The sequence below is a fragment of the Erpetoichthys calabaricus genome, chromosome 9 (assembly GCF_900747795.2).
Source record: "Erpetoichthys calabaricus chromosome 9, fErpCal1.3, whole genome shotgun sequence".
Lineage (NCBI taxonomy): Eukaryota > Metazoa > Chordata > Cladistia > Polypteriformes > Polypteridae > Erpetoichthys > Erpetoichthys calabaricus.
Genome location: NC_041402.2, coordinates 195,105,747 through 195,132,514, shown reverse-complemented (window position 1 = coordinate 195,132,514; position 26,768 = coordinate 195,105,747). Strand labels below are relative to the sequence as shown.

The following is a 26,768-nucleotide window of genomic DNA, read 5'->3' as shown; positions in this document are numbered from 1 at the left end:
ATCGTGTTCAGGCTGGTGACCCTTCTAGAGTGCCCACCCAAATGAAGGCAACAGAGTGTGGGGGCAGAGGAGGAGGAGGAAGAATTGGTGCTTTATGGGTCATTTATTGTGTAATTGGGGTGCATTGGTGAAAAGAGGGCTTTGTGGAATCAACAGTCGTTAGTTACTGTTACTATGTCTGAGGGTGGGGGCTCTCTGGTGCCCCCTTGTGGTTACACCACCAACACGAAAAGCACCTTAGAGGTCAAAGTGCCTTTCATGGACACCGCCAGCCTTCATCAGCACCTCTCACGTGATTCATTTTCGATGGTGGCCAAACCCGCGGTCACCGCGTGACAGAGTGACAGAGTGACGCCACCCTCAGAATTATTTAACCCCAATGCATGTATGGTCACCAGGCTCCACGAGGCTTAAGCTTTCAGAATACCCAAGATGGCCGTATCTGAAATATTACAAATTTCTAATGTGGGGGTCCCAGCTCGTAAGACCACCAGCTGGATGTCACCCGAGTTACAGGGGCTAGAGAGACAGTCATTGTCCAAGGCCTTCACTTTTTCAGAGTGGTCTTGCTTGTCACTGAAGGGTGTGACCTGTGAGACGGTCCCCACTCCTGCCACTCACCTATCTTGGCATAGTACTCGTTAATGTACTCGTTGTACGCCATCTCCATCAGGCCGTGACCCAAGTTGTAGTTGGGAAAGATCAAGAAGCACGACTTCAAGTAACTGTTGACAAGCTTGAGATCCTGCAGCGGAAGAGGAAGGAAGGCATGAAGGGTGATGCCCACTGGCCCCAGTAGTTAGTGCCAACACCCAGAGAGGGCACAGGCTCACCTTGTCGTGCTCAAACAGCTGCAGCAAGAAGGTGGCGACCGTAGCCGTGATGCCAATAAACAGATTAATGACAATGAGGAAGACGTAGGCGGTGCTGGGCACCTCAAACCAGAAGGACGCCGGGTACATGATGGGTGTCATGGACCAGCTGTGTGGAGGAAGCACCACTGGTGTTTTAGTAGTCTGTCTGTGAGACCCCCCACGAGCAAGCGACACTCCAACCACGACTCACCCGTACAGCAGAAACAGCGAAATCACAGCGGGGAAGTTGGTGGGCGACGTGTAGGCGGGCAGATCAAAGACGAAGAGAATGAGGACGCAGCAGGTGGCAGGGACCAGGTAGTTGAGCTGTCGGGGAGACAGAGAGAGAGTGAGACAGTGAGACAGTGAAAGTGTGAGAGAGTGAGACAGTGAGTAAGTCAGCAGGCCATTTCCAAGCGAGAGGCCAGCTTTTCCGTCCTTTTGCCAGCTCACCATGTCCCAGATGTAGTTGGCCAGCCAGTAGATGACAGGGTCACAGCCGCTGACAAACTGCAGGTGCTTGGCTTTAGTCGACTTCTCAGCCACGAGGAAGACCACAAAGCTGGCTGGGACAAAGGACATGGCCACAATGATGAAAATGGCAATGACCACATCGGTGCCCTGCAGCCTGAAGGACAGAAGCATCAGAAAGAGGGTGAGTGGGCACTCCGGGATGACTGATTGGGCCCAGAGCAGCCATCTATGGAAGCGACTTACAGGTAGTCCAGGGACAGGCTGGCACTCGTCCGGTTCATGGGGTGGTTGGTGACTGTGATCCCTGCCAGGAGACCAAAGACACTTTGGTTAACTTGAGGAGTGAAATGTTTGGGCCTGCAGACTGCCATCGTGACTCAGCCTACCATATGCTGCTGGGTTTCCTTTGCTTTTGGGAAGGTTGCCTCTCAGAATGGCATTGTTCAGGGCATTCAGGTAGGTGGGCATGCTGTGGTACCCCTTGTTGTTGTAGAAGACCTGAAAAGAGGACAAAAATACACTCAAGACTTCATCTTTATCCTGCCCAGATGGCACTAAGCAAGACATTCACAGTGACTGAGAGGGCACTCCGGGGGCAACAGCACTGAAGGCTCTCAGGAGCACAGAGCTGACCACCTGGCCAAACCGAGCAACTGGGGAAGAAGGGTCTTGGTAAGAGAGGTCACCAAGAACCTGGTGGTCACCCCGGCTGAGCACCTGTATGGCGATGGAAGATAATTCCAGAAGGACGACCATCACTGCAACACTCCACTGGTTTAAGCTTAACAGCAGGGTGGGCAGACGACACAAGAAATCCCACCTGGAGTTTGCAAAAAGGCACCTAAAGGACTCGCAGACCATGAAAAGACGGGGCCTTTGGTCTTAAGAAACCAAGACTGACCTGTTTGGTTCTGAGTGTCACATCTGGAGGAGATCAGGCACTGGCCGGGCACTGGCCACATCAGGAGATGGGCAGCTGGTCATGGTCGGGGGGCAAGTCGAACAGAGCATAGTCCAGAGACCACCTTCATGAAGACCTCCTAGGAGTGCTGTGGGCCTCAAACACAGCCAGGACCATACAGCAACGGCTTGGGGACAACTCTGAGGATGGCCTTGAGTGACCCAGCCAGAGCTCAGACTTGAACCCAATCAGACATCTCTGGAGAGACCAGAGAACCGCCGTCCACCGAGGGTCTTCACCCAACCTGAGTGGGGCTGAGAGGATCAGTGGAGAAGAATGGCAGGAAACCCCCAATTCCAGGAGTGAGAAGCTTGTAGAGTCAAACCCAAGGGGGGGGTTTCACCTAAACACATAGTAAAGGGTCCGGACTGCATGTGTCAACTGCATTTTCCAGTTTTCTATTTTTAATAAATTTATGAAATTTCTTAAACTCCGCCCACCGAGGGTCTTCATCCAGCCTGATGGAGCTCCAGGAGATCTGCTGAGAAGAACGGTGCAAGGGATCCCCCCCCCCCCCCAATAAATGAGGTGTGTGACGCTTGTGTCATCAGACCAAGAAGACCCCTGGCTGGAGTCACAGCTAAAGGCTCTGATCGCTGCTGTCAACGTCATCTTTCACTTTTCGATTTTATAATAAATTTGTCGTTTGGGGGCATCGAGTGTTGTTTGATGAGGAAAAAAATGAAATCCAAGCGATTTAGGCAGAGGGCTGCAACATCATAAAATGTGTAAAAGTGGGGGGTCTGCAGACTCCGTGACGCTGCTGTGTGCCCCTCATTTTGGACCCCCCTCATGCCCCCTTATCTGCCTGTCCGTTTTCTCGTTCCCGCCCCTCACGTCGATTGTTCGTCTGGCATCCTGTGCTTCGTTGACTCGATTTCCGCTCTCCTTGCTTTCCTGACTTTGTTTATTGAAACACGACGGCTGCCACCCCCCCACAGGGTCGACACCCCACCCTCGACATTCTCACCTGTGACGCTCTCCGCACGGCGATCTTCCTCACCATGGGTGGAGTCTTCATCCCAAATGACGCCGGAATGGATTTCTGGATGTTGCCGAATGTCAAAGCTCCGTATCTGTAAGGCAGGAATTAGTGTCGGTCAGCGGAGCCGCGGTGGCATCCCGTGTCACTCTGTCCCTTACTCAGCTACCTGTGCAGTCGCAGGCGGTCCGATGTGTACAGCAGGTACTCCGATACGTTGCGCCCGGTGATGTCTACAAGAATGTCGCCGGTGACCACCTTCATCTGGGGGGGCCGCCCGCCAACCCCGCTGGGGCACGAGAAGCCAGTGCCCTGCATTGAACACGTGCAGCGGATTGGCTCGTGGACGGTGTGGGGCAGCGTGGGTGTGGAGGTCACTGCTTCTAGAAGAAGGAAAACCAGTCGGTCAGCCGCACCGCACATTCACGTCTCACTCGTTCACACTTACTGCCGTCTTCTCGGACCCCACAAAGCCACCCTCATGCCAGTCCTTCTGGCGGAGACGTTATCGGGGCATAGCCTGCCCTTCCGTTCACGTCCTAACTGTGTGCTCTCAGTCGCACTCTCTGCCACTTCCACTCATTGGGGGTCAGGGTCACCAGGGCCACGGGGGGTCACATCCCACACCCGACCACACTAGTACTGGCCAGTCTAGACGCCCCATTTTTTTACAGCACATCTGGAGGCCATTCTGCCCAATAAAGCTCGCCAGTCCCTTCCACAAGCCCCGCCCACAAACCCTCATATTTTTTTTTCCTATTTGCTCAAAGGCTGCACTCAGGCCACTCCCACTTTTTTTTTTTTTAAGAGTTACCAAACCACCCCTTTCACAATGAGGCCCCACCCACTCATTACAATTGTAACCGCCCCCAACCCTTCTGACCCGTTTAGGCCTGGTGGTGTAAACAGAGACCCCCGCAGACCCCCACTCTTTTCCCGGAGCGAGGCAGCACAGCACCTTTGACTGTAGTTGGCTCTGTCGTCAGATTCCAGAACCGCAGGCCGTCCTCGTAGCTTGACTCTGGGAAGTCGGATGGCGCTGGTGAAGGAGGTGGGGGCACAAAGTTTGACAGGGGGACACCCTGGGTGAAAGAGTCGAGACACATAGAGTCAAAGTACTGGGCTGCCAGCATCTTGGATTCATTGGAGTTGAGGTTGAGGGTCTGTGCCAGCTGGTCCAGAGTGCTGTTGAAGGGGGTTTTGAGGACACACGTTGCCCCAATGCCTGAGGGCATGCGCAATGTGTTCATAATTTGCTGAGGACTGGCATCCGGGTACAGCTTGCTCCTGAGGGAAGAATACACCAAATCAAGAGCCTAATGCCCACCCAGCCCGGCTTTTGCCCACTGACACCCAGAGGTGGGCGGTCGGGAAGTGGCACTCACCTGTACTCCATGCGATCTTCATTGGCATAGGGGATGAAATTTCCCTTGGGCTGCGTGTAGTTGTGGTACTGCGAGGGTGACAGGATCAGAGGTGGCAGGTCTCCTAAGGAGGCGTCACAAAGACACAAGTTAGTCAGAGGGCTGTGCCTAACCAGCAAGACGAGAACAGCTAGGAGGGACTCGGCATACCGATTTCGGGCACAGACAGTGCCACCGTCATGGCCACACAGACAAAGAAGGCAGGCAGCAGGATCTGAGAGAAGATGCCCTTGGTGTTGCGCTTGGCACAGTGGAAACGTTTGATGAGGAGTCCGTGGAACTGACGCAGCTTCAGCCAGGATCCTTCCAGCTTGAAGGACCCTTGGCCCTCAGCATCCGCCTCGGGTTCAGCTGCAGGGTATAGAAGAGGAAAGCGGCACTGAGGATCACGTGGCTGCCACTCACACACGCTGACCACCATAGCATCTACAGAGCCTTCAGAAAGTCCTCAGAGCCATCACTTTTACACACTTGGTTTGCTAAAATCGTTTCAATTCATTTTTTCCCAACACTCAACGCTCAACCGGAATGACAACACATTTAGGAAATTTCCTAAATGTGTTAAAAATAAAAAAACTGAAAAATGCCCTTAACACAAGCGCTCGGACCCTTTACTCCGTGCTGAGGTGAAGCCCCCTCTTAGGTGTGACTCTCCAGGCTTCTCACTCCTGCTGTTCTTCTCCACTGATCCTCTCAAGCCCACTCAGGTTGGATGGAGACCCTCGGTGGGCGGCTATTGACTGCTCTCTCCAGAGACGTTGGGTTAGGTTCAAGTCTGGGCTCTGGCTGGACCACTCAAGGCCATCCTCAGAGTTGTCCCCAAGCCACTCCTGTGTGGTCTTGACTGTGTGACCCTTGGGCCCAGTCTGAGGTGCAGAGCTCTCTGTGGGGGTCTTCATTATGGAGGTCTCTGGGCTTTGCTCCATTTCTGGAAGAATTTAGTGCAGTGCCTGGTCCCTTCCAGATGTGACAATCAAGTGAATCCTGGTTTCTTCAGACCAAACACTCCTGCTTCTCATGGTCTCTGCCACTTCCACTCATTTTCCATTGTGAAGTGGGGGTCAGGGTCACCGGGGGTCACGTCACACACCCGACCCTCGGGCCAGTCTAGACGCCCCATTTTTTTCCAGAACATCTGGAGGCCATTCCGCCCAATAAAGCTTGCCAGTCCCTTCCACAAGTGCCGCCCACAATCCTCATTTTTCCTATTTGCTCAAAGGCTGCACTCAGGCCACTCCCACTTTTTTTTTGCGTTACCAAACCTCCCCCTTTCACAATAAGGCACCGCCCACTCATTACAATTCTACCCCCCCCCCACTGACCCATTTAGGCCTGCTGGCCAGGGGGGCTTTCTTGTGTCATCTGTTTACACTGCAGTGATGGTTGTCCTTCTGGAATCTTCTCCCACCTTCCCACTGGTGCTCAGCCAGGGTTACCATCAAGTTCTTGGTGACCTCTCTTACCAAGACCCTTCTCCCCTGATTGCTCAGTTTGGCCTGGTGGTCAACTTTTGGGGGAGTTCGCTTGAGAACCTTCTGTGCTGCAGCCACCCCCCAATCTGCTCCTCGACCCACTCCTGTCCCTGACGTTTGCAGAGAATCCCCTGGACCTCCTGGCTTGGCTCTTGCTGACCTGAGGGTCCAGATGTGTGTGTCCTTCCTGCTTTGTGACCCTTTGGCCCAGTCTGGGGTCCGGAGCCTTCTGCAACAGATTTTTGTTAAAGATGGCTGTTCACTTTGCTCCATTCAGACTTTGCCACCACCGCGCTTCACTGTTGGAATGAGCCACCGAAACCTGGGGAGGGCCTTGTGCAGCCAAGACCCTCATGTTGATTTTCTCGGACCAGAGAGTCTGCGGGTCCTTTAGGTGGCTTCAGGTCCTTCCGTGTGTCTACCATACAGCCCAGACTGGTGGACTGTTACTGGGACGATAGTCCTTCTGGAAGTTTCTTCCAAATCCCCCCACGTTCTGTGGAGCTCAGCCGGGGTGACCATCGGGGCTTTGACAGCTCAGATGTTGTGGACTTTCTGCCATTTAAGGTGTTCTCGGGACCCTGATCTGCACCTCAGCCCAGTCTTGGTGGTGTTGCTCACCTGTGGGACCCCCTATAGTCAACTGGGTGCCTTGCCTGCCCTGTCCACTCAAATGAAGTGCCCCCAGGGGGTCTCCAGACATCTCAGTGACGATTAGTAGAGTGGGCCAAAGTGAAGGGCCTGAACGCTGGTGTCACTGGGAGGTTTCAGTGTTTCATTTTGAATAAATTTGCATAAATTTCTCAAGTCCTGCTTTCGTGTTGTTGCTAAACGAGGGGGAAAAAGTGAATTGAAACGATGAAAGCACAAGTTCACCCTCTTTAACATTAAAAGGACTTTCTTCACACACCCACATTTCCCAACGGCAGTTCTTCTTAGTGGGGGTCCTCATTCAGATGGACCCACGGACCCCCCAGTCGCATTCAGTATGAGATTCTCGACACCCCACGCGAGCAGCACCTCCTCACTTACCCTGCAGGCTGACGTTTTCGGGGTCCTCCGTCGTGTCAAACAAGGGGCAGTAGTCCCCATAGAACTCCGAGTACTGCCCCCCCTCATCCCCGCGTATGGACCCCACGGAGGAGGTGGAGCGCAAGGACCCCTGAGAGTTGCTGAGCTGGGAGCAGACCATCAGGTTGCTGAGTTCCACTTCTGGCTTTTCCAGCCCCCCGGCCGGGAGCGCCTCCCCTGCTGTGAGCACCGCGGGATGGACGGCTTGTGGGGATTCCTTCATGTCTGAAAGAGAAAAATGTGTCACCAGAGAGGGGGCCGAGTGGGGGGTGTCAGGACACGGCTAGAAGGGGCCTCACCAGCGTCACTGTTCTCCAGGGACTGGTCCTCGTCGGACACTTTCAGGAAGACCTCCTCCAGGGTGGTGTCCATCAGCCCAAAGCTGGTCAGGGCCAGGTTGTTGAGGTTCTCCTCTAACGCCTACAAAAAAATGAGGAGGGCGGGCATTACGACGACGTCGGGCACAGCGGCGCCCCCTGTGGCTGCCCCCTTGTCAGCTGGACGCCGATACCTGGAACAGCCTCTCAAAGCAGCCCTTCCTGACGGCCTCCGATGGCAGCATGTAGGAGAGCTCAGTGTTGGTGTTGGACACCCGGTAACACGAGGCTACGAACCTCCTGATGAACTGCGTCACCCGTGTCTCCGAGCAGGGGCTGAGCGAGGACGGGGACAGCGGGGACACCGTCTGCTCGGGATCTGCAAGAGGAAACAGACGGGAGAGTCAGCGGCGGAACAGCGAGGCCAAGGAGGCGCCCGCCAGGAGCAAGGAGTTCATGGCCACCTGACACCCGGGCGTCGCTCTGCTTCTTCACCACCGTCAGCTTGTAGCCATCGCCGTACGTGCTTTTGAGGAAGAGCGGGGAGCCGCAGCACTTCAGCTTCCCGTGAGAGATGATGGCGATGCGGTCGCCAAGGAGGTCCGCCTCATCCATGTGGTGAGTGGACAGGAGGATTGTACGTCCTGCAAGAGAAGGGGAGGGGGGGCAACGTGAAACTTACCCCCTGGCATTCAGACTCCACCTGCCACTGACCCCCAACTCTCACCTTGCTTGTACTTCAGAATGAGGTCCCAGATGGCTCGGCGGGCATAGGGGTCAACACCAGCCGTGGGCTCATCTAGGATGACAGCACGAGACCCACCCACAAAGGCGATGGCCACGGAGAGCTTCCTCTTCATGCCACCCGAGAGCGTCTGAACCAGGCAGTGGCGCTTATTGGACAGCTCCAGGTCTTCGATCATTCTGGGGACAGAGACAGGGGTGTGGGACGCAGCTAAAGACGATCACAGAGACCCTCCGCCCCAAGACCACTAAAAGAGGAAGCACGGAAAGGAAGCTCAGATGGAGATACGGGCCAACTTCAGCAGAACAGATGCAAACAAAGGGAACAGCTAAAGGGCCTGAATGAGACTAGGGGGTGGCGGAGGGGACGGACCCCTTCTCTCTTTTCACTGCAGAACTATTACGGGAAATTCCACCTGGTCCCGGTGACATCACTTGCGGTTTCTGGACCTGGGGACGTCACTTCCGGCTCCGGACCTAATGACGTCACCTCCGTTTTTGCGACCCTGAGGACATCACTTCCGGTTTCCAGCCCCGAGGATGTCACCTCTGGTTCTGGGCCTAATGACATCATTTCCCATTTCTGGCCCTGAGGATGTCACCTCCAGTTCCGGACTTAATGACATCACTTTTGTTTCCAGGTTAATGATATCACTTCTGGTTCCGGCCCTGATGACATCACTTCCTATCCTCTGCTTTCAAACCGCCATCTTTGCCTCAGCAAGACAGTTCTGTTTTCGCTCTCGAACCCGTACACCTATGCACTCTGCACACAACTCTTTTGCCCCAGGGGTGGCTGCCCCAAACCTCTCTGGTCTCACTCGTCCCCCCCTTTAACAACAGGCAGCCTGGCACAGACGCCACGTCCCCATGACCTACTTGTCCATCTCCTTGCGGATCTCCTCCTCCGCCATGCCCTTGAGCCTCGAGTAGAACCACAGGTGCTCCTCCACACTGAGCTTGTCGAACAGGACGTTGTGCTGCGGGCACATCCCCAGGTTCTTTCGGATTTTGTCCATCTCGGTGCGGATGTCGTGGCCGTAAATGGTGGCAGAGCCAGATGTTGGAGGGAAGAGGCCGGTCAGGATGGACCTGCAGACATGTAAGACAATCGTCACGATCTGCCATCACAAAGCCTCCGCTTGGTCAAGAGGAGCTCCAGCAGACTCACATGGTGGTTGTCTTTCCCGCTCCGTTGTGGCCAAGGAAGGACACCACTTGGTTCTCGTGCAGATTTAAGCTGAGCTTGTTGAGGGCCAACTTCTTGCCTGTTTTGTAGACCTTGGTCAGCTTATCAATGCAGACCACCAGTGGAAGGTGGCTCGGTTCCTCTTCAATCCCACGGTTCTCTTCTGGGAAAACAAATAATGACACCGTTGGCACTGCCATCTTCACATTGCTTCTCACATGCATTAACTCTTAGCACCTATCATGTTTCATCATAAATCCCCATCATGATTAATATGGCTGTCATGCACGGCCGTGATCTGTGTTCCCCTCCAAGTCAGCATGAGGTTTTTTCTCTCGTATCTCCATAAAAATGTACAGAATCTGGTGGTCCTGAGTTGGCCACATGTGAGGATGTGCCCGAGTGGGCCCTGCGATAGACTGGCACCGAGTCCAGACAGACGTCCAGCTATGGTATCATCTCCTATGACCCTCAACTGACTTTATCAGGATTAACAATCTATGCATTGTGATAGAGATATCAGGTGGATGGGCATCCTGACTGGGATGGACGGGGGTCCCTTACCTGGCTGGGAGGTCACTATGGATGGATACACATCCCAGACAGGACAGTTCTTATTTCCTTTCCCAGTTGGGACAAAGAAACAGTGGATGGACAGTGGGAGATGACAGGCGGCAGTGCTCTTCTAGAGGGGGAAATCTAATGAAAAACCCCGGCTAGACACAAACAGAATCTTTATGCAGTAAGCAATGTATTCTCCATAATAAATGACAATGATAACAGTGAATCTTCATGGAGCACACAGCCAATAGGATTCACCCAAAACAATACGGCAATGCGACCAAAAATCCCAACAGGACATCTCAAGAGCAGTTGAAGTGCAGAGCGAGATGTCAAATATCCGGGAGCCACAAAGCACAAAACCAGGAACTGTGGGAGACCCTCTGGATTTAGAGTGTGTATTTGGGGGGGGGTTTGGGGGGCAGTTCCTGGTGGTGACTGGCAGGTGGCCCCGCCTCTTGGTGGACAACACAGAAACATAACAAAGGCAGCTAACAGACACAAAGAGAATACAAAATAAGGAACGATGGACATAACAACAGAAATAAAAGACCCAAGAATGGACAAAAGAGACAGAAAACATAAATCTGATGCCCAGCCAGGGGAGGCCCCCTGACTGGCACCTGCCAGTTACGTTTCAGTGGCTCCCATTTTGTGCCTCCATTGTTTATTTCAATTGATTATCTTTTATTGTAAATAGGTATCTGTGCTGTTGTGTGGGAGGAACCCCCCAAGAGGCGTGGCCAGGATGACATCACTGCTGAAGGCCCCGCCCTCAGCGTTTCTATTCAGGAGCAGAGGCCTCAGTGAGTCCCTGACACTCGTGGAGTGCGAATCAAAGTGCGTGTTGATCGTCTGCTTTCAGGATCTTCACTTCTTTTTGTGGATTTTGTCGTTCGGACTGCACTCTTGGACTTTGGGCTGCCATTTAAGAAAACGATTTTTGCCTTTTTTTTTTTTTTTTGCTTTTAGCATTTTTGTCACTCTTTGTGCTCCTAAAACTTAGTGTTTTTGACAGAATCCCCAGCCCAGTATTCTTTGATACTCCTTGTTCCCAACATCAGCCCCTTTTGTGAAGAGCGCCCCGCCCCCCCCGCCCCGAGTCTAGGGGTTACCTATGCGTCGATGCTCCATCGCACAGGCCTGGTCCTCCTCCATAATGCTCAGCCTGGTACTGCGGGACCACGGCCACTCCCAGGCTTCTACACGGCCACTGCCAAGCCAATACGACTTCTGCAGGGGGAAGTACCAGGGTCTCGGAAGTCCATACATTCCTAGGGGGAGAGAAGAAACCATTTTGAAGGGCTGATGAACCTGCAGTTGAACAGCGTGCCTAGGAGGGAGACGTTGGGGACAAATACAAAGGACACAACTGGGACTGACATGAAGGATGGGTCCACGGGGTCCAGGGTTGTGTGCCCAGCAGTTCTGAAAAACAAAGAAAAGACAAACCGCTGCGCTGCATACCTGGGTGAACAGCTTCGATGTACCAGGCGAGCACCCCGTAGACGGTGGCATCAATGATGAGCATCACCATGGACAGCAGCAGGTTGAAGTCATCCCCTTCAACGGGCGACTGACTGAAGGTGTGCCACTGGATGCCCACTCCTGCCACCTCATAGAGGGCAAAGTATTTCGATCCCAGTCCGAAAGCCGTGGTGGACATCAGAGACTGGAAGGGGAAAAAGAAAAACCAAATGGACCAAAATAAGAGAAGGTAAAGTAGGAGGGAGACGTGCTGAGTGACCCTGGGGTCCGTGATATGAGGCAGACAGACACACAGACGGGGGGCTCAGGGCAGGGCTGTGGCTCCAACTAGTCAAAAAAAAAAAAAAACACAGGCCCCTGATGTGACATCCAGTTTAAAAATCGCCCCCCCCCCCCCCCCGCCATGAATGAGACCCACCATGGATATCAAATACATTAAAAAGGTCAAAGTCGTAAAGGAGTTGTAGAAATGAGGACAGCAGGAGCCTCGTCATTCTCAAGTGAGCGATAAAGCAGTCAGTGTGGGCACTACGGGCACCAGTGCCAGAGCCACACCTGCACTACCTTTAGTTATGGGGGAGTCGGACCCCTTCATGTTCTGCACACTTGATTGTAAATGCGTACATTTCACATTTCTGCCCATCAGTTTATGCTCCTCACGATTATGATCATGATTAAAAGCGTCCTTCAAGTTTTCAGACCCTTCATTTAGTGTTTTGTAGAAGCCCCCCCTTGTCAGCTATTCCAGCTTTGAGACTTCGAGACTACGTCTCTACAAGCTTGGCATGCCTGGATTTGGGCAGTTGGTACCATTCTTCAGGGCCTCTCAACCTCCAATAGGCTGGAGGGGGGGGGGGGGGGGGGGGGCACTGCCATCTTCATGTCTCTGCATGCATGTTCTCTGGTGGGCCACTCAAGTGTCGGCCCAGTCTGAGGTGGGGTGCACACTGGGGCAGGTCTTCTTCTGCATTTGGCCTCATCCCCTCAGTTCTGACCAGTCCCCCTGTCCTCATAGATTGATGCTGCCACCAGCATGTGTCACCTTAGGGTTAGGTAATGACCAGGTGATGAGCAGCTCCCGGCCTTTTCCAGACAAAGTGTTTGGAGTTCTCATCTGACCAGGGAATCTTCCTCCTGCCCTGCCCCTTTCATGGTCACTCGTCCATAAACACCCAGCTGGGTGGAGTTCCTTCCCATAGGTTCTCAGCACAGGACGTCTGAAGATCTGCTGGAGTGACCATTGGGTTCTTGGTCACCTCCCTGACTGAGGTCTTGCCAGCCCAGTGACTCACTTTGGCCAGATGGACAACCTGGTGGTCTCGAGCCTCTCCCATTTCACCCTTATCAAGGCCACTGTGGTCCTATGAAATCTCAGAGCTTGTCCTGCTCTGTGCATCACCATAATGGAGGTCCACCGAGAGCTCCTTGGACTTCATGGCTTGGGTTTTTGTAAACTGTGGGACCTCCAATATACATTTAGACGTGTGTCTTCCTCACTCATGTCCAGTCAGTTCAGTGGACTCCCCTCGAGTTCTGGACGTCGTCTCATTAAAGGACATGGGATGGAGCTGAGGGCCACAGCAGAGGGTCTGCTAACTGCTAGGAATGACAGGATTTCAGTTTGAGATTCTTAATAAATCTGCCAACCATCCTGATCACATGTCGTCACTTTGTCAATTTGGTTTAATTAGTGATGGGCAAAAAACGGGCACCTTTACCATTTAAAACTAAATCTACAACACAATAAAGTGGTTGGAAAGTGACGGGGTCTCAGTACTTTCTGAATCCCCCTGTCCATCAGTGGCACAGGCTCTGGAGGGCAGACACGTGATGAGCACGCGCCACAGTGGGCAAACACACAAAGAGCATCATGGAAAAACAGGCAGACAGACAATGGACCCATAAGTGGCACAAGACAGAGCTGACAAAATGCCAGGCAGAAAAGCCATAAAGGGCACACATCATGGAGGATGGGCACAAGGCACAGATGGCGGACTTGCGCCACATCCGCCTAACATGCCAAGTGGACACACTGCACAAAGGGCACAAAAGTGCGCATGCCAAGGACAGAAAGGCAGCCAGGTACCGCAATGCACTTCTCAAAGGCGGTGATCTTGTCATGAGCCACCTCCTCTCGGATTGCCACATACATGTATGGCACGTAGCTCAGGAAGTAGATGATGCCACCACACGCCGATGCCAGCTTGGCTTTTGAGTAAAGAACGGACACCAGGAAACTGTGGAGACAGAAACAGACATCAGGAGAACTTTCTAAATGTCACCTGGATGCAATGAAGGCGGGCACCGGCCGAGATGTTTACCAGAACATGATGGTAGCCACGGCATACACCGTGAGGAAGAGCCAAATGATGAACGGGTCGCTGTGCATGAGCACCTTGCCATATTTCAAAATGGCCGTGAGAGCGGTGACCGAGATGGACAGCTGCACAAAGCCCGTGATGAACCAGGCCACCCAGTGGACAGCATTGTTAAGACCCATCATCTTCATCACCTGTAGGAGGGAGGAAGACTTCATGTTACATGATTTCCGCCCAGACCAGTAAAACCATGACCATCGCACCTCACGCACCCCCTGCACTAACCTCCTTCAGCCGATGCTCCTTCTCAGCTACGATGTGCTGGATCATCATGGCCACAGAGTAGACCCAGGAGATCACCATGCAGAGGGGCATCATGTGTTCAATCACAAAGAGGAAACTGCGGGCAGGAACACAGGACAGTGCAGTCAGGACCACCCACGTGTCATGGGGGTCTCAGTGAGGAAACATCTCCTCATCCTCCTGATCTCTAAACTAATCGAGGTCGTTGGCACTGGACCCTCGACGAGCCCCAATACCAACCACGCCAACTCCCTCTGTCGCCGTCACCCATGAGTCACAAAGTAAGAGGCAGTCAGGCAGGACCAGGACAGGCGTAGGCACAGGAACTGCACAGACCTGGGCAGACCTCAGACCACCGAATGGGCACAACGGGCAGAATGGAAGAAGAAGAAGACAATGGAAGAAGGAAATAAATTCAGAAGTGGGCATCAGTGGGCTTTGTGCCCTCGGAACCACCAAGTTAGCCGAACTCTTCTGTAACGTTTCAGTGAACATCGCGATAACGATGGACAAGGAGAATTCATCATTCATTGAGGTACTTGAGGGCTCCTCTAGAGCAGGGGTCCTTAACCTGAGGTCCGCAGACCCACAAGGGGTCCATGGGTGGGTTTCAGGGGGTCCGTGAGGGTCAGATAAAAATGAACATTTACATTCACTATACAGCCCGGTACTGTTGATGTAGATGTGTTTGAATTTGTGTTTCATAATCTCTTTAATTCTTTTAGATTTGTTAAATAATAAAAAGTTTACTAAGACTTTGTGCTTGTCACATACTGAGGGTCATCTCAACAAATAAAGGACATTAAAATACATTGCTTGCAAAGTTGTGTTGATGGGAATATTTCTGGGGAAGGGGGGTCCACAGCAGTCATCAGATTCTTAAAGGGGTCCGTGACTCCAAAAAGGTGAAGCATCACTGCCCTCGAGGACCTCCTTGTCCTGCTCAATTTCGCTCAGAAACATCGTCATCTCGTTAGAGGGGTACGTGTCGAGTTTGGGGTTTGTCCGTCCGGCTGTTTTAGCTCAAGAGACTGTGACAGACAGACAGACCCCCATCATCGAGATAGCAGGGGACCCAAAAACATCGAAAACCGCAGATCGAAAAATTTGATGAATCTAAAGCTTTTGTGCCCCCCCCCCCTCCATAGAAGATGGTGGGGGGCAAACCTAAAAATGTGAAAGTACGGAGATCTGAGGGCGACATCAGGACTGAAGAACGGAGCGTTTCATTCATTCCTGAGGGGATTCACTCACACTGAGTGTTATTTTAACACTTGGGCGACACCGACACGTGTAAACTACATGCCGCCATGTTACCCCCTGGCACGGGCGGGCGTCAGACAGTATGCTGTGTTACACTCGGGGAGGACAGACGGACGGACACCTGAAGCCCCGTCAGAAGTAGACTTCATTTTAGGTTTCACTGATTCCAGAGCGGGACATTCATGTGGAGGACACGAGTGACGCTGTGTCATGTGACAAACATCAGGCCACATTTGCATTTTGTGGTCCATCGTATAATTTCAATAATTTCAATAAACTTTTCACTTTGGTCCATAGATCGCTGCCTCCAATGCCTGATATTAGAATCAGATACAAATAGAGAAAGCGTCTCCTCTGAGCAGTGCGGCCCTCTCATGTATGACTCGCTCTGTGAGGGGGTCACCAGGCCGAGACAGAAAGACGATTATCGACACCTCGGAGTCCGGGAAGATCTCCAAACAACTGGGAATGAACCATTCCACTGTCCAGACAGGGGTGTCCAACTCCGGGCCTGGAGGGCCGCAGTGGCTGCAGGTTTTCATTCTCACCCTAACCCTAATCAGATTTCACTTCATTTTAATAGCCCTGTTTTTAAGGATTCGGTCCTCTCAATTGATTTGTTTCTTCATTAAATGGCAGCCAATCAAAAATGAGACGTGAAACGAGCTGACAGGTGACCAGCTAAAGTGGAACGTCAAACTCCAACCAATTTCACGCCAACCAGTTCCTTAATGAGAAGCTGATTCTTCTTCTTCTTTCTGCTGCTTGCGTTAGGAGTCACCACAGCAGATCATCTTCTTCCATCTCTTCCTGTCCTCGTCATCTTCCTCTGTCACAACCCCAAGGCAAATCCATAAACCTCCTCTTAGGCCTTCCTCTTCTCCTCTCGCCTGGAAGCTCTATCCTTAGCACCCTTCTCTCTCCTGTGCACAAACCAACGCCATCTCAACTCTCTCACTTTGTCCCTAAGCCGTCCCACCTGAGCTGACCCTGTAATGTCCTCATTTCCAATCCTGTCCATCCTCGTCACACTCAATATTCTTGCTGTTAATTAATGTCGTTATTGAATCTCACGACTTGTCGCTGCTCTCATTCTGTTGACTTTCTGTTTTTTCTAAGACCACCGTCGAGATGTTTTGGTCACCTGAGAGATCAGCCTTACTGAGATCTTCATCTTTCTTTATTTTCAGGTGAGCTGGTCATGTGGCGGCTCGTTTTGGGTCTCGTTATTGTTTGGCTGCTCATTGAGGAAAAAGAAACAACTAAGGGGGTCCGAGTCAAGTCAATTAAAATAAAGGCAAAAAAAGTTAATTAGAAGCCAAAACGGCTCATGGTTAGAATGAAAACCTGCCGCCACTGTGGCCCTCCAGGACCGGAGTTGGACACCCCTGGCCTAGAAGATGTGCAGAAGACTTCAGACCACCGCCAGCATGTCCACGCCAGGCCACCCAAGCAAGTTGAGCCCGAGGGCAGAACTCAAAGAAACTAACAGAAGTCACCAAGAAGCCCAGAATTCCTTCAGCGGACCACCAGGCCGATCCTGGCTGCACAAATGACAACAGCATGGCAGGAGGAAACCTCAAAGAACATGAGGGCAACACTAAGGATTACCCATGAGCACCTGGGCCAACGAGTCAAAGATACAGTCGGGTTATCTGGCCACAGTAACAGTAACAGGGCACCGGTGACACGTAAGAGAACATTTTATGGACTTGTCCACATCCCCCCCAGAAGGACCCTCAGCCTCCTAACAGAGCGATGGGACGCCATCATTCACGTGACCCAGCAGAGACCTCTGTGGCCCCTGTCCTGTAAAAGCTAATGGCTGCCTGTCACCCTCATTGTCACCCACTTTGTATTCGCCGTGAATTAAAAGCAAAGCGGCTCACTTACTCGTCACGTGTGTAGCAAGGGTAAGGGAACATCTGCACGTAGTTTCCTGGCTCCACGACATCATGGCCCACAAACATGTTGATTATGGCCCGTTCCATCATATCTGCAAAGAAGACAAGCAGCAGCAGCTGACACACATGTCAACTCCAGGCCTCGCTGGACCCCCCCAGTACTCCACCCAGACTACCTTGAATCCACACAAAACCATAGAGAAAGTAGAAACGTCCCCCTGTGTTTGGCCCTGGACGCCAGTAAGCCCTCCGGATCTCGTTGGTTTTCTCGGTGAAGCTGGAGTTCTGCCGGATCTTATATTGCACATGAGGAGGGAGGGAGCCATCTTTGTTGGTCTGGAAGATGACACCTTTGATGGAAGGAGAGAGAGACACCGAGTGAGACGCGGCAGAAGAGCGCGCACCCGCCGGGCAAGTGGGGGACTCACTGGCAAACACGGTCACATTGTCCTGGTACGCCTGGTTCAGCGTGTAATTCACGATGCTCTCCTCGTCGGGGAAGCCTTTGAAGATGTCCACGCTGACCTGCACGTTCCGAGAGAAAGGAAGAGACGGACAGTCAGGTGGTCACCACCCTCTTGTCCTGTATGCGGTGCGAAGCCGAGGATGAGGAGGACGCACCTTGGACATGAACTGGATCCATCCGCAGGCCGCGTTGTCGATGGTGTCCAGCTGCTGGAGCAGAGTGCTGCTGTTGGGCGCCGTGAAGTTGCTGTCAATCAAGCGGCGGAGCGCGTCGCTGTCGGACGAGTTGAACGGCTCGCTCTGTCTCGGCAAGTTGGCAGTGACCTGCAGGGGGCGACATTCGTAGAAGGAGTGGCTCAGATTTCAACCTTGTTTCTGTGATCCGTTAATTAAAGGAGAGTCTGTCTTATCCAGTGTCTTCAATCTCTTTCTATCGTTTGTTTATACTTATAAAATGGTGGTAATATTCCTCATCGTACCGTGTACAACATGTCACACATGTGTGTCAAGAGGGTCACCACTGAGTTCTTCCCAGGTATGTGCCACCACCACCCTGCACCGAGAGTGCAGAGAAACCACCCACTTAGGACAACTGACTCCGCCCCTTCCAGTCCCTGGGCCATTAAAATTGAGACCACCCGGAATGGAGGTGTCAACTTCTGGTTCAAGTGACCTAAAGGAGAAGACCCCCACAGCCTGCTCAGGATGTCTAGCTTTGCTATAACTGATTGAGCCCGAGTGTCATTCTCATCTGAACGCCATGACGCATTTCTGGTTATCCTTTAGGAAAAAATGGGGACAGCCGGGTTGGCAAACTCAAAATTCGTTATCATATCAGGACGGCCACCGGAATTAAACCAACGTTACGATGAAGCATCTTCCAATTTGGGGGTTTATATGTTGGGGTTCAGTTTCTGACGTTAGCTTTTACATTTGTTTGTGCTTACTATCTTGTTTTGTTTATTTATTTGATGTCACATTGGACACTTATTGTCACATTCCCGTTCATATTGTCATAGTGCCACCGCCGGGATCTTCTGCTATAAATACAGCAGGCGGTGTATGGCGGACTTACAGAGCACCCCCAGAGTATATGGACCCCTTCACTGTTTATTAGAAATATTAGAGAGAGAAACGCGCTGTTGTGATTAAAATGGCTGAAATTCAACAAATCACCAGGAGCACAGGAGGTGCTACAGGAGGCTAGCGAGTGCAGATAGAAGCCCTTGACACATAATTTTAGGAAATTACTGGGCACTGGAGAGACTCTGAAGGACTGGAAAATGACAAATATTGTCACATTATATAAAAACGGTGACCAGGCAGATCTTATAGGCCAGGAAGCTTAATGGGCATCACAGGAAAATTAATTAATGGAAGGAATTATTAAGGAGAAGTTTGAACAGCACATGGCGGGTACAGGAGTTTGACTGGGCAGTCAGCGTGGGGTCAGATGAGGAGGTTGAGTTTTATTAACAGGCTGGAATTCTATGAGGGAGCAACAAGAGGATACGAGCAGAGAGGAGCAGATGATGTGATTTGTCTCTGATAAGGTGCCACCTAAGAGGGTAGGCATCAAACTAAAAAAGGTGGCAGTTCAGGGTGTGGAGTGCAGAATTGGCTCAGATGCACAAATTGGGTGAAGTTGAGAGTGGTGACCAGCAGGGGGCAGTGGGGGGGGCACTGCAATTTTTAATATTTGTAAATGATTTAGATAGGAATATAAAGAACAAGCTGGTGCAGATGATGCCAAGATAGGCAGACTGGCATATCATCAAGAATCCGTTAAATCATCACAGAGGGACTTGGACAGTAGACAGGCTTGGGTAGATTTGTGGACAATGAGATTGAATGTCAGGAAATGTAAAGAATTACAGGTAGGAACTGAAACTGTGAGGTCTGAATACACAACGATAGATAGATAGATAGATAGATAGATAGATAGATAGATAGATAGATAGATAGATAGATAGATAGATAGATAGATAGATAGATAGATAGATAGATAGATAGATATGTGAAAGGCACTATATAATAGATAGATAGATAGATAGATAGATAGATAGATAGATAGATAGATAGATAGATAGATAGATAGATAGATAGATAGATAGAGTGAAAGGCACTATATGATAGATAGATAGATAGATAGATAGATAGATAGATAGATAGATAGATAGATAGATAGATAGATAGATAGATAGATAGATAGATAGATAGATATGTGAAAGGCACTATATAATAGATAGATAGATAGATAGATAGATAGATAGATAGATAGATAGATAGATAGATAGATAGATAGATAGATAGATAGAGTGAAAGGCACTATATGATAGATAGATAGATAGATAGATAGATAGATAGATAGATAGATAGATAGATAGATAGATAGATAGATAGATAGAGTGAAAGGCACTATATAATAGATAGATAGATAGATAGATAGATAGATAGATAGATAGATAGATAGATAGATAGATAGATAGATAGATAGATAGATAGAGTGAAAGGCACTATATAATAGATAGATAGATAGATAGATAGACAGATAGATAGATAGATAGATAGATAGATAGATAGATAGATAGATAGATAGATAGATAGATAGATAGATAGATAGATAGATAGATAGAGTGAAAGGCACTATATAATAGATAGATAGATAGGAGGATAGACTGACGAGGAGGTGGAATTGTTATCGACAATACGCCCATGAGGACAAGGAGAGCCAATCAGGGAAGGGCCATGAACTAAGCATGAACCAATCAGAGCGCGGTGTACCGCCTGCACTGCCAAAGCTCTCCATCTCCACCCGTCCACGCTGCAGCACTGAGCCGGTGCTTTCAGAGATGTGCGGCCCTGGAGAACGCGACTCCAAAGTCACAGTTTTCGGGGGTCACCAGAGACCAATGTTTGGATTTTGGACGTGGCTTTAGTTCTTCTCAACTTTGAGACAGTCAATCTTTGTTGCTCCCAGCGCCCCCCCCCCCCCCCCCCCCCCCCCCCCCCCCCACCCCACCCCACACACCATCTACGGTGGTCCCTCTGTTTTCTCCCACCAAGCCCGTGTACCTCCTGTAGCCACTGCATTCTGCTCTGAAGTTTTCCTTCCTCAAGGAAGGTCCGCAGCTGGGCTGACATGTTCCTCCACAGTCGGGCGTAGTGAGTCACGTTGCCTACAAACGCAAACGTCTCATTGGCCTGTAAGGAAAGAAAAGAAAAGAAGACCCCAGGAGTCCACTTGAGGTCACACGTGCTGAGCTCAGCAAGGGATACATCTGCGGAGAGCCCAACCACCTAACTACTGCAGAGATGACCCCCATGAGTCTACCCATAGCACCCCCCCCCCCCCCCCCCCCCCCACCTTTCTAGGACCTCCAGCTCTGCAGTGCGTCCATTCCTCCAACGCGAGATGGTCTATCAATCAAAGGGAACACATCGAGCGCCCACTGATGAATTGACCGGCGCTCAGTCGTTCATTTAGCTGCCGTGCCAATCAATACACCAGGAGAGAAATGAAGGAAATGCGTCCACTTAGTGATCACCCAGCCTGGCAGTCAGCGCATCTCATCCAGGATTAGGGAGAGGGTGGCCATCTGTCAGCCAGGTGCTTAGTCATGGATCACCCATAGTGACCGGTCCACCTCTAGGGCAGTTAGGGGGGGCCATGTAGAGTGGTCAGAAGGTGTAAGGAATTACACACAGTGGTCAGCACGTCTGTGTGGTACTGAAGGAAACCAACCAGGCTGCTCATCCCTACATGATAGAATTACTATTATTATTATTATTATTATTTAGAGGTCTCCATACTCAGTGGTCAGCACGTCCCGCAGTAAACGGTTCCTAGAAATAATGGAGTCAGCAAGGCGGACCACTCACAGTAGTCAAATGAAACTGAGCAGGTGGCAGTCGGTCATCAGGTGGTCTGGACACAGTGGACCGCTCTCTGCCTGCTTGCCACGTTTCTTCCAGGGTCTCATCCATTTCTTCATCACGTCTTGTTGGTTCTGATTTATAATTGATGTGTTTTTGTCATTCTGTAATGTCTGTATTTAAAATGGCCGTGTTTAAATATGATTAAATGTCATTGCTGTATACACACTGATGAGCCAAAACGTCATCAGCGCTCCGCTATGAGACGAATGACAGTGACAATCTATGACAGTGACAATCTCATGACGGTGACGCATGTGAAGGTCACAGATGTTTTAGACAGTAAGCTGACACGAGGGGCTCGGAGTTGAGGTAAAAAGACCTGAGTGGCAAATCGTCACGGCCAGGCGATTTCTGAAACCCCCAGGTCAGCCCTGATGAGTGCCCACCTGCAGTGGTCCAAGGACAGAAAAGTCCCAAAGTGCCAACAGGGTGTTGGGTGCCGAGACTCGTCGATGTGAGAGGTCATCGAGGGCTACAAACCTTCAGAGGAGGTGCTGCAGACTGGTGTCACAGACGATATCAACGATGGCTGTGGGGTCATGTGTCACGTCAAGTCCTGCTGCATATGGGACTGCACAGCCACGGGCCAGTCAGGGTGCTCATGCCAACCCCCTGCCCACCTTCGAAAGTGCAAGCCTTGGAACTGGACCACGGATCAATGGAAGAAGATCGTCTGGTCCAGTGAATGTGCTCCTCTGATGCATTGTGTGGACAGCCGGGCACATAGGAGGCGAACACCTGGGCAAGAGATGGTACCAGGATGGGGCAAAAGGCAAGTGGGTACTTTGAGCAATGTCCTGCTGGGAAACCCTGGATCATTCATGATGGATGCCAATCTGATGTGCACCGCCAACCTAAAAACCAGGAGGTGGCATCGTTCAGCAAGGTAACGTGCCCTGCCATATGCCATGGATTGTTTGGGAATGGCCTGAGGAGCCCGAGAAAGAGTTCAGGCGGGTGGTGCCCTGGCCTCAGAACTCATCACACATCAGTCCACTCGAGCAGCTGCCCACTCTGCGGCCCTCCACCTTGAAGTTCACCAGAGTCAGAGGACCTGCTGCTGACATCCCGGGGCCCCAGAGGTCTCGTCTCTAAGGGTCCTCGCCCAGGCAGGTGGCACACGGAGGAGTGGCCGTATTTTAGATGTTTTGGCTGAGAGTCTTTAGGATTTGCGGAGTTGAGATTTTTTATCACAATTTCTGCTTTCTGATTATTTTTGTGGCTCTGTCTTTGGATTTTCTTTGGACTTATCTGCTTATTTGGACAAACCCTTTTTGGATTTATTTGTGCTTGATTTTTTCCTGCTTTTCCAATTTTTATTTTTCCTTTTCATTTATTAAATCATTGAAATTAAGGATCGATGTCTAATTTGACCAGAGGTTTACAGTCCTCCTCTCCCCTGAAGACTTTTTAAGTGACGTGTCCAGCCCAGAAAGCCTGCTTATGAGTTTGGGGCCAGGCTGCCTAGGATGAGTCACCTGGCCTGGCTTGTGATATTTTGAGGCCTGTACCCCTTTATGCCATTCTGGTGTGGCTCTCTGCCAACAATCTTAAATGAAACCGAGGGTTACTGGGGTGTAGAGAGTGACCAGTATGCCAGCAGGTCAGTATGCACCCCCCACCCCCCCCCCACCCCACCAAACAAAAGTGGTTACCAAATAAAATTCCTGTCCACAATTATGTAAATGACTCTCAGGTGCCACTTGCCTTTTGAATGACCTTATCCACTTCGGTGCCATTTGGCGCATACAGGATCTTGGGGTTGGTGGTCATGAGGTGGACCAGGAGGCCAAGGTTCCTCTGTTCCTTGCTTGTGAATCCCAAAGAGCTCATGTTTCCCTGCTTCAGAGCCTCGGGTTCGATGATCCTACATGAAGTAGAAAGACAATGCCCACTCACGACTCAACTGTGCCATCTTAAGGAACCGAACGGAAGAGAACATCCCCCGGGTTTACCCACCGGTCATTGCCACAGAGAATTGGCTGAAGACCCGCCCACAGCTGCACAAAGGCCGAGAACTGGGACTGGGGGTTCTCCTCAGCTGCGGCCCCTTTCTCGGTACCCGAAGTAGCCCCCTCTTCTCCGCCTGCCTCGGTCGTGTTGCCGAGGCTCGTTGCAGGCGTGCTGGCGTTGGTGCTGGGGGCCGTAGTGTTGGAGGCTGGTGGAGGGGCTTGCTTTCCGGCACAGGCGCCCTTTGGCAGGAGTTTGGCGAGGGCTGACAGGACGTCCACATCACGGAGGATCTTCGCCATCTCGTTCAGGTCCTGCAGCAGAGCGCTCAGGTGTTTCTGGGTGGCTGTGGAGTTCACCTCCTCAAACCTGAGCTGAAAGAGCACACTGACCACGGTCAACGGGCACGTCACTCGGCCAAAGACAACAACAAGGGGCACACAATGGAGAACCACCCCCACCGGGCCAGTCCTACTACATGCCCTATTTGAGGCCTCAGATACTGACCTGGACGTCCAGTACACCCAGAACTCCATGGCGTCTGTGCCTGGTTTACCCTCACTGCCAAGGCCACCCGATAGACCTAAGCACCCGTGAGATGCCCCTTCAACCTCCATTCATTTCCTGCCACTGAATTCTCTACAGCGTCCCCAGATTGCCCTCACCTTGCTGGCCACTCTTTGCGTATCGATCTGCATCTTCAGTTCTCTGGCCAGTCCAGAGAAGCGCTGTGCCCGCTGGCTGGCACCTCCGCTGCACAGAATCATACGATACGCCTGCAGAAGTGGCTGCTGACCCTCGGGGGTGAGGAGGATGTGTTGGAATTCCTCGTCCTTGTCTTCACACGTCAGCAACTCCAGCGTGCCAGAAGTCAGCAAGATGTTCTGTGGGCAGAAGTGGAGGGTAAGAGCAAGCCAGGTGGACCATCGGGTGGCACCAGACTGCCAGCAGCAAACTCACCTCCATGTCCTTGAGGCTCTGTAGATCACCGGCCCTGGACGTTGAGTTGAGGCCAAGGGTCTGGCTGAGGAGACGCCAAACAGCCTGCCGGTGGACGGCCCTCTCCGAGTTACTCAGCAGCATGTGGATCAAATCTGTCTCAACATACCTCCAGCTTCCCAGGAGATGTTCCTGCAATGACAAGTCGGGGTGGTGACGGAATGCACGCTGGGTGACCACACGGTGACCAAACTCCGAAGACGCGTGGCCATGGAGGTGTGCGAGTCGCCCTGTGATGGTCTCGTCGGCCTTTGTTGTACGGTTTGTAACGTTTGGGTCGCTGCTGACCTGCTTTATTTCGCGTGATACGTTTTAGGGCCGCCATTTCAGATGCGTCTCATCGGAAGGTTCGTGTCGTCCTCAGGTCTCGCCCTCCCTACATTTACTTGCCTGCGGTCCCGTCTCCCCCCTTTTTTTACTTTTTTGGAAGTCCTTCACTGGAAATTACTTTAAAAACATTGCTGTGAAATAGTATTTGCCCCCTTCCCGATATCCTCCAATTCTATACATATGTGAGTAGGGGACCGCCAAAGGGCCCGATGGAGCGCGATAGAACAGAATAGAGTGGTAACGCCCTTTATCCCTTCCTCAACAGAAAAACAGAAGATTAGCCGTCCTTCTTTATGTAGCGCCCACCTGTTACAAGTCCGTTCCGGCTCCTTCCGGTTCCAAATGACGACTTCACTTCCGTCTCCCGATTATGATGTCAGATCCGTCTCCCTCGACTGTCATCACATCCTCCAACAATTTATTTCCATTTCCTGTTTGTCACTTCATTTCCTGCCACGTAACCCATAAAAGCACCACAACGCACTTCTGTGATCGTCAAATGTCTGCTTTATACGTCTCTGACCGCCATTTTGGGCAAAAAAAGAATCAACGGATCCACCAGCATTACACGGGGGGTTCCCCCAACGCCTGATCTCCTCTTCTTTGTGTTTTATTTTCTCAAAGTGGCTTCAGGTGTTTAAACGAAAGGTAAAAGTAGGCAAAGGGACGCAGAGGAAGCACTGAGCAGCTTAACCCTAAAGTGCTACTTCATATTTTCAAGTCATAAGGTTATCCAACATTAACCCTTAGCTACTTTCTCAAAGTTCCCTGAGAATTTGACTCGGCCGACTGTCCTGTTAATCAACACCTCATCATGTTGTGATCCTCACCATGAGGGTAAAGTCGTCACCTCTGAGACTTCCAGAAGACTACAAGGCCTCAAGCACAGGAGATCCCAGAAGATGTGAGCAAAAAAAAGTGATTGGAACGCACAAAAATCAGCAAAAGGTGGCAATGGACCCCTCCATTATCTCTACTCGGAGAACATCTGACACAGTGAGGAGTCTGCCCAGAAAAAACCCCAAGGGTGTAGCAACGACTCGTTAAAGGTGGAGAGGAGAACTTTAGGGACCTTCAGATCAGGACTTGATGTAAGTCTGGAAGATCTTCTTGAATGGGATGGATGAGCTTGTTGAGCTAAATGTCCTGCTCCTCTCATCACCTCTCCACAGAGGCTCTTGGGAGAACATCCAGAGAACAGCAGGCTTCTCAAGACCTCCATGACAGGAAAGAAATGGGAGTCATGGGAGAGGAGCAAAGAGGAAATCTCGGCTATCCAAGAGTAGCAGCAGTGCAAACAACAAGATGATCCCCTGACTTCCAGAAAGTGTTCAGAAGGTTATATAGCACCTTGACATGTGGACTACAAGTCACAGAAGGTTCTGCTCAGGCTTTATAACACACTGGTGAGGCCTCATCTGGAGTACTGAGTGCAGTTTGGGTCTCCATAAAGACATAGCAGCACTGGAGAAGGTCCAGAGAAAAGCGACTGGCTGATTACGGGGGGCTACAGGGGGTGAGTTATAAAGATTGAAAGAGCTGAGCCTTAAGGAGATGAAGAGGAGGCCTGACTGAAGTGTTTAAAATGATGAAGAGCATTAGTCCAGTGGATCGAGACGGTGACATTAAAATGAGGTCATCAAGAACACGGGGACACAGCTGGAAACTTGTGAAGGGGAAATTCCACACAAACCTTAGGAAGATTTTCTTTACACAAAGAATGACAGACACCTGGAATAAGCGACCAAGTAGTGTGGTGG

General features: G+C 51.2%; 1 protein-coding gene across 1 annotated transcript in view; it reads right to left on the bottom strand.

The window, feature by feature from the left end:
- abca2 (ATP-binding cassette, sub-family A (ABC1), member 2) overlaps nucleotides 1-26,768 on the bottom strand; it is a 61,009-nt gene that overhangs the window by 9,769 nt on the left and 24,472 nt on the right. The window contains exons 7-38 of the mRNA XM_051932331.1: nucleotides 24,640-24,810; nucleotides 24,345-24,563; nucleotides 23,689-24,053; nucleotides 23,437-23,596; nucleotides 20,866-20,994; nucleotides 17,947-18,114; nucleotides 17,754-17,850; nucleotides 17,502-17,675; nucleotides 17,315-17,417; nucleotides 14,141-14,255; nucleotides 13,859-14,049; nucleotides 13,624-13,774; nucleotides 11,517-11,721; nucleotides 11,165-11,323; nucleotides 9,471-9,651; nucleotides 9,179-9,391; nucleotides 8,283-8,479; nucleotides 8,020-8,199; nucleotides 7,750-7,934; nucleotides 7,538-7,658; nucleotides 7,200-7,463; nucleotides 4,846-5,046; nucleotides 4,657-4,759; nucleotides 4,230-4,558; nucleotides 3,441-3,654; nucleotides 3,260-3,365; nucleotides 1,715-1,826; nucleotides 1,572-1,632; nucleotides 1,308-1,482; nucleotides 1,066-1,181; nucleotides 834-981; nucleotides 622-745 (exon numbers count right to left, since the gene is read on the bottom strand). Of these exons, the coding sequence (XP_051788291.1) occupies nucleotides 622-745; nucleotides 834-981; nucleotides 1,066-1,181; nucleotides 1,308-1,482; nucleotides 1,572-1,632; nucleotides 1,715-1,826; nucleotides 3,260-3,365; nucleotides 3,441-3,654; nucleotides 4,230-4,558; nucleotides 4,657-4,759; nucleotides 4,846-5,046; nucleotides 7,200-7,463; nucleotides 7,538-7,658; nucleotides 7,750-7,934; nucleotides 8,020-8,199; nucleotides 8,283-8,479; nucleotides 9,179-9,391; nucleotides 9,471-9,651; nucleotides 11,165-11,323; nucleotides 11,517-11,721; nucleotides 13,624-13,774; nucleotides 13,859-14,049; nucleotides 14,141-14,255; nucleotides 17,315-17,417; nucleotides 17,502-17,675; nucleotides 17,754-17,850; nucleotides 17,947-18,114; nucleotides 20,866-20,994; nucleotides 23,437-23,596; nucleotides 23,689-24,053; nucleotides 24,345-24,563; nucleotides 24,640-24,810 (5,437 nt within the window). The remainder of the gene's footprint in view (nucleotides 1-621; nucleotides 746-833; nucleotides 982-1,065; nucleotides 1,182-1,307; nucleotides 1,483-1,571; nucleotides 1,633-1,714; nucleotides 1,827-3,259; nucleotides 3,366-3,440; nucleotides 3,655-4,229; nucleotides 4,559-4,656; nucleotides 4,760-4,845; nucleotides 5,047-7,199; nucleotides 7,464-7,537; nucleotides 7,659-7,749; nucleotides 7,935-8,019; nucleotides 8,200-8,282; nucleotides 8,480-9,178; nucleotides 9,392-9,470; nucleotides 9,652-11,164; nucleotides 11,324-11,516; nucleotides 11,722-13,623; nucleotides 13,775-13,858; nucleotides 14,050-14,140; nucleotides 14,256-17,314; nucleotides 17,418-17,501; nucleotides 17,676-17,753; nucleotides 17,851-17,946; nucleotides 18,115-20,865; nucleotides 20,995-23,436; nucleotides 23,597-23,688; nucleotides 24,054-24,344; nucleotides 24,564-24,639; nucleotides 24,811-26,768) is intronic.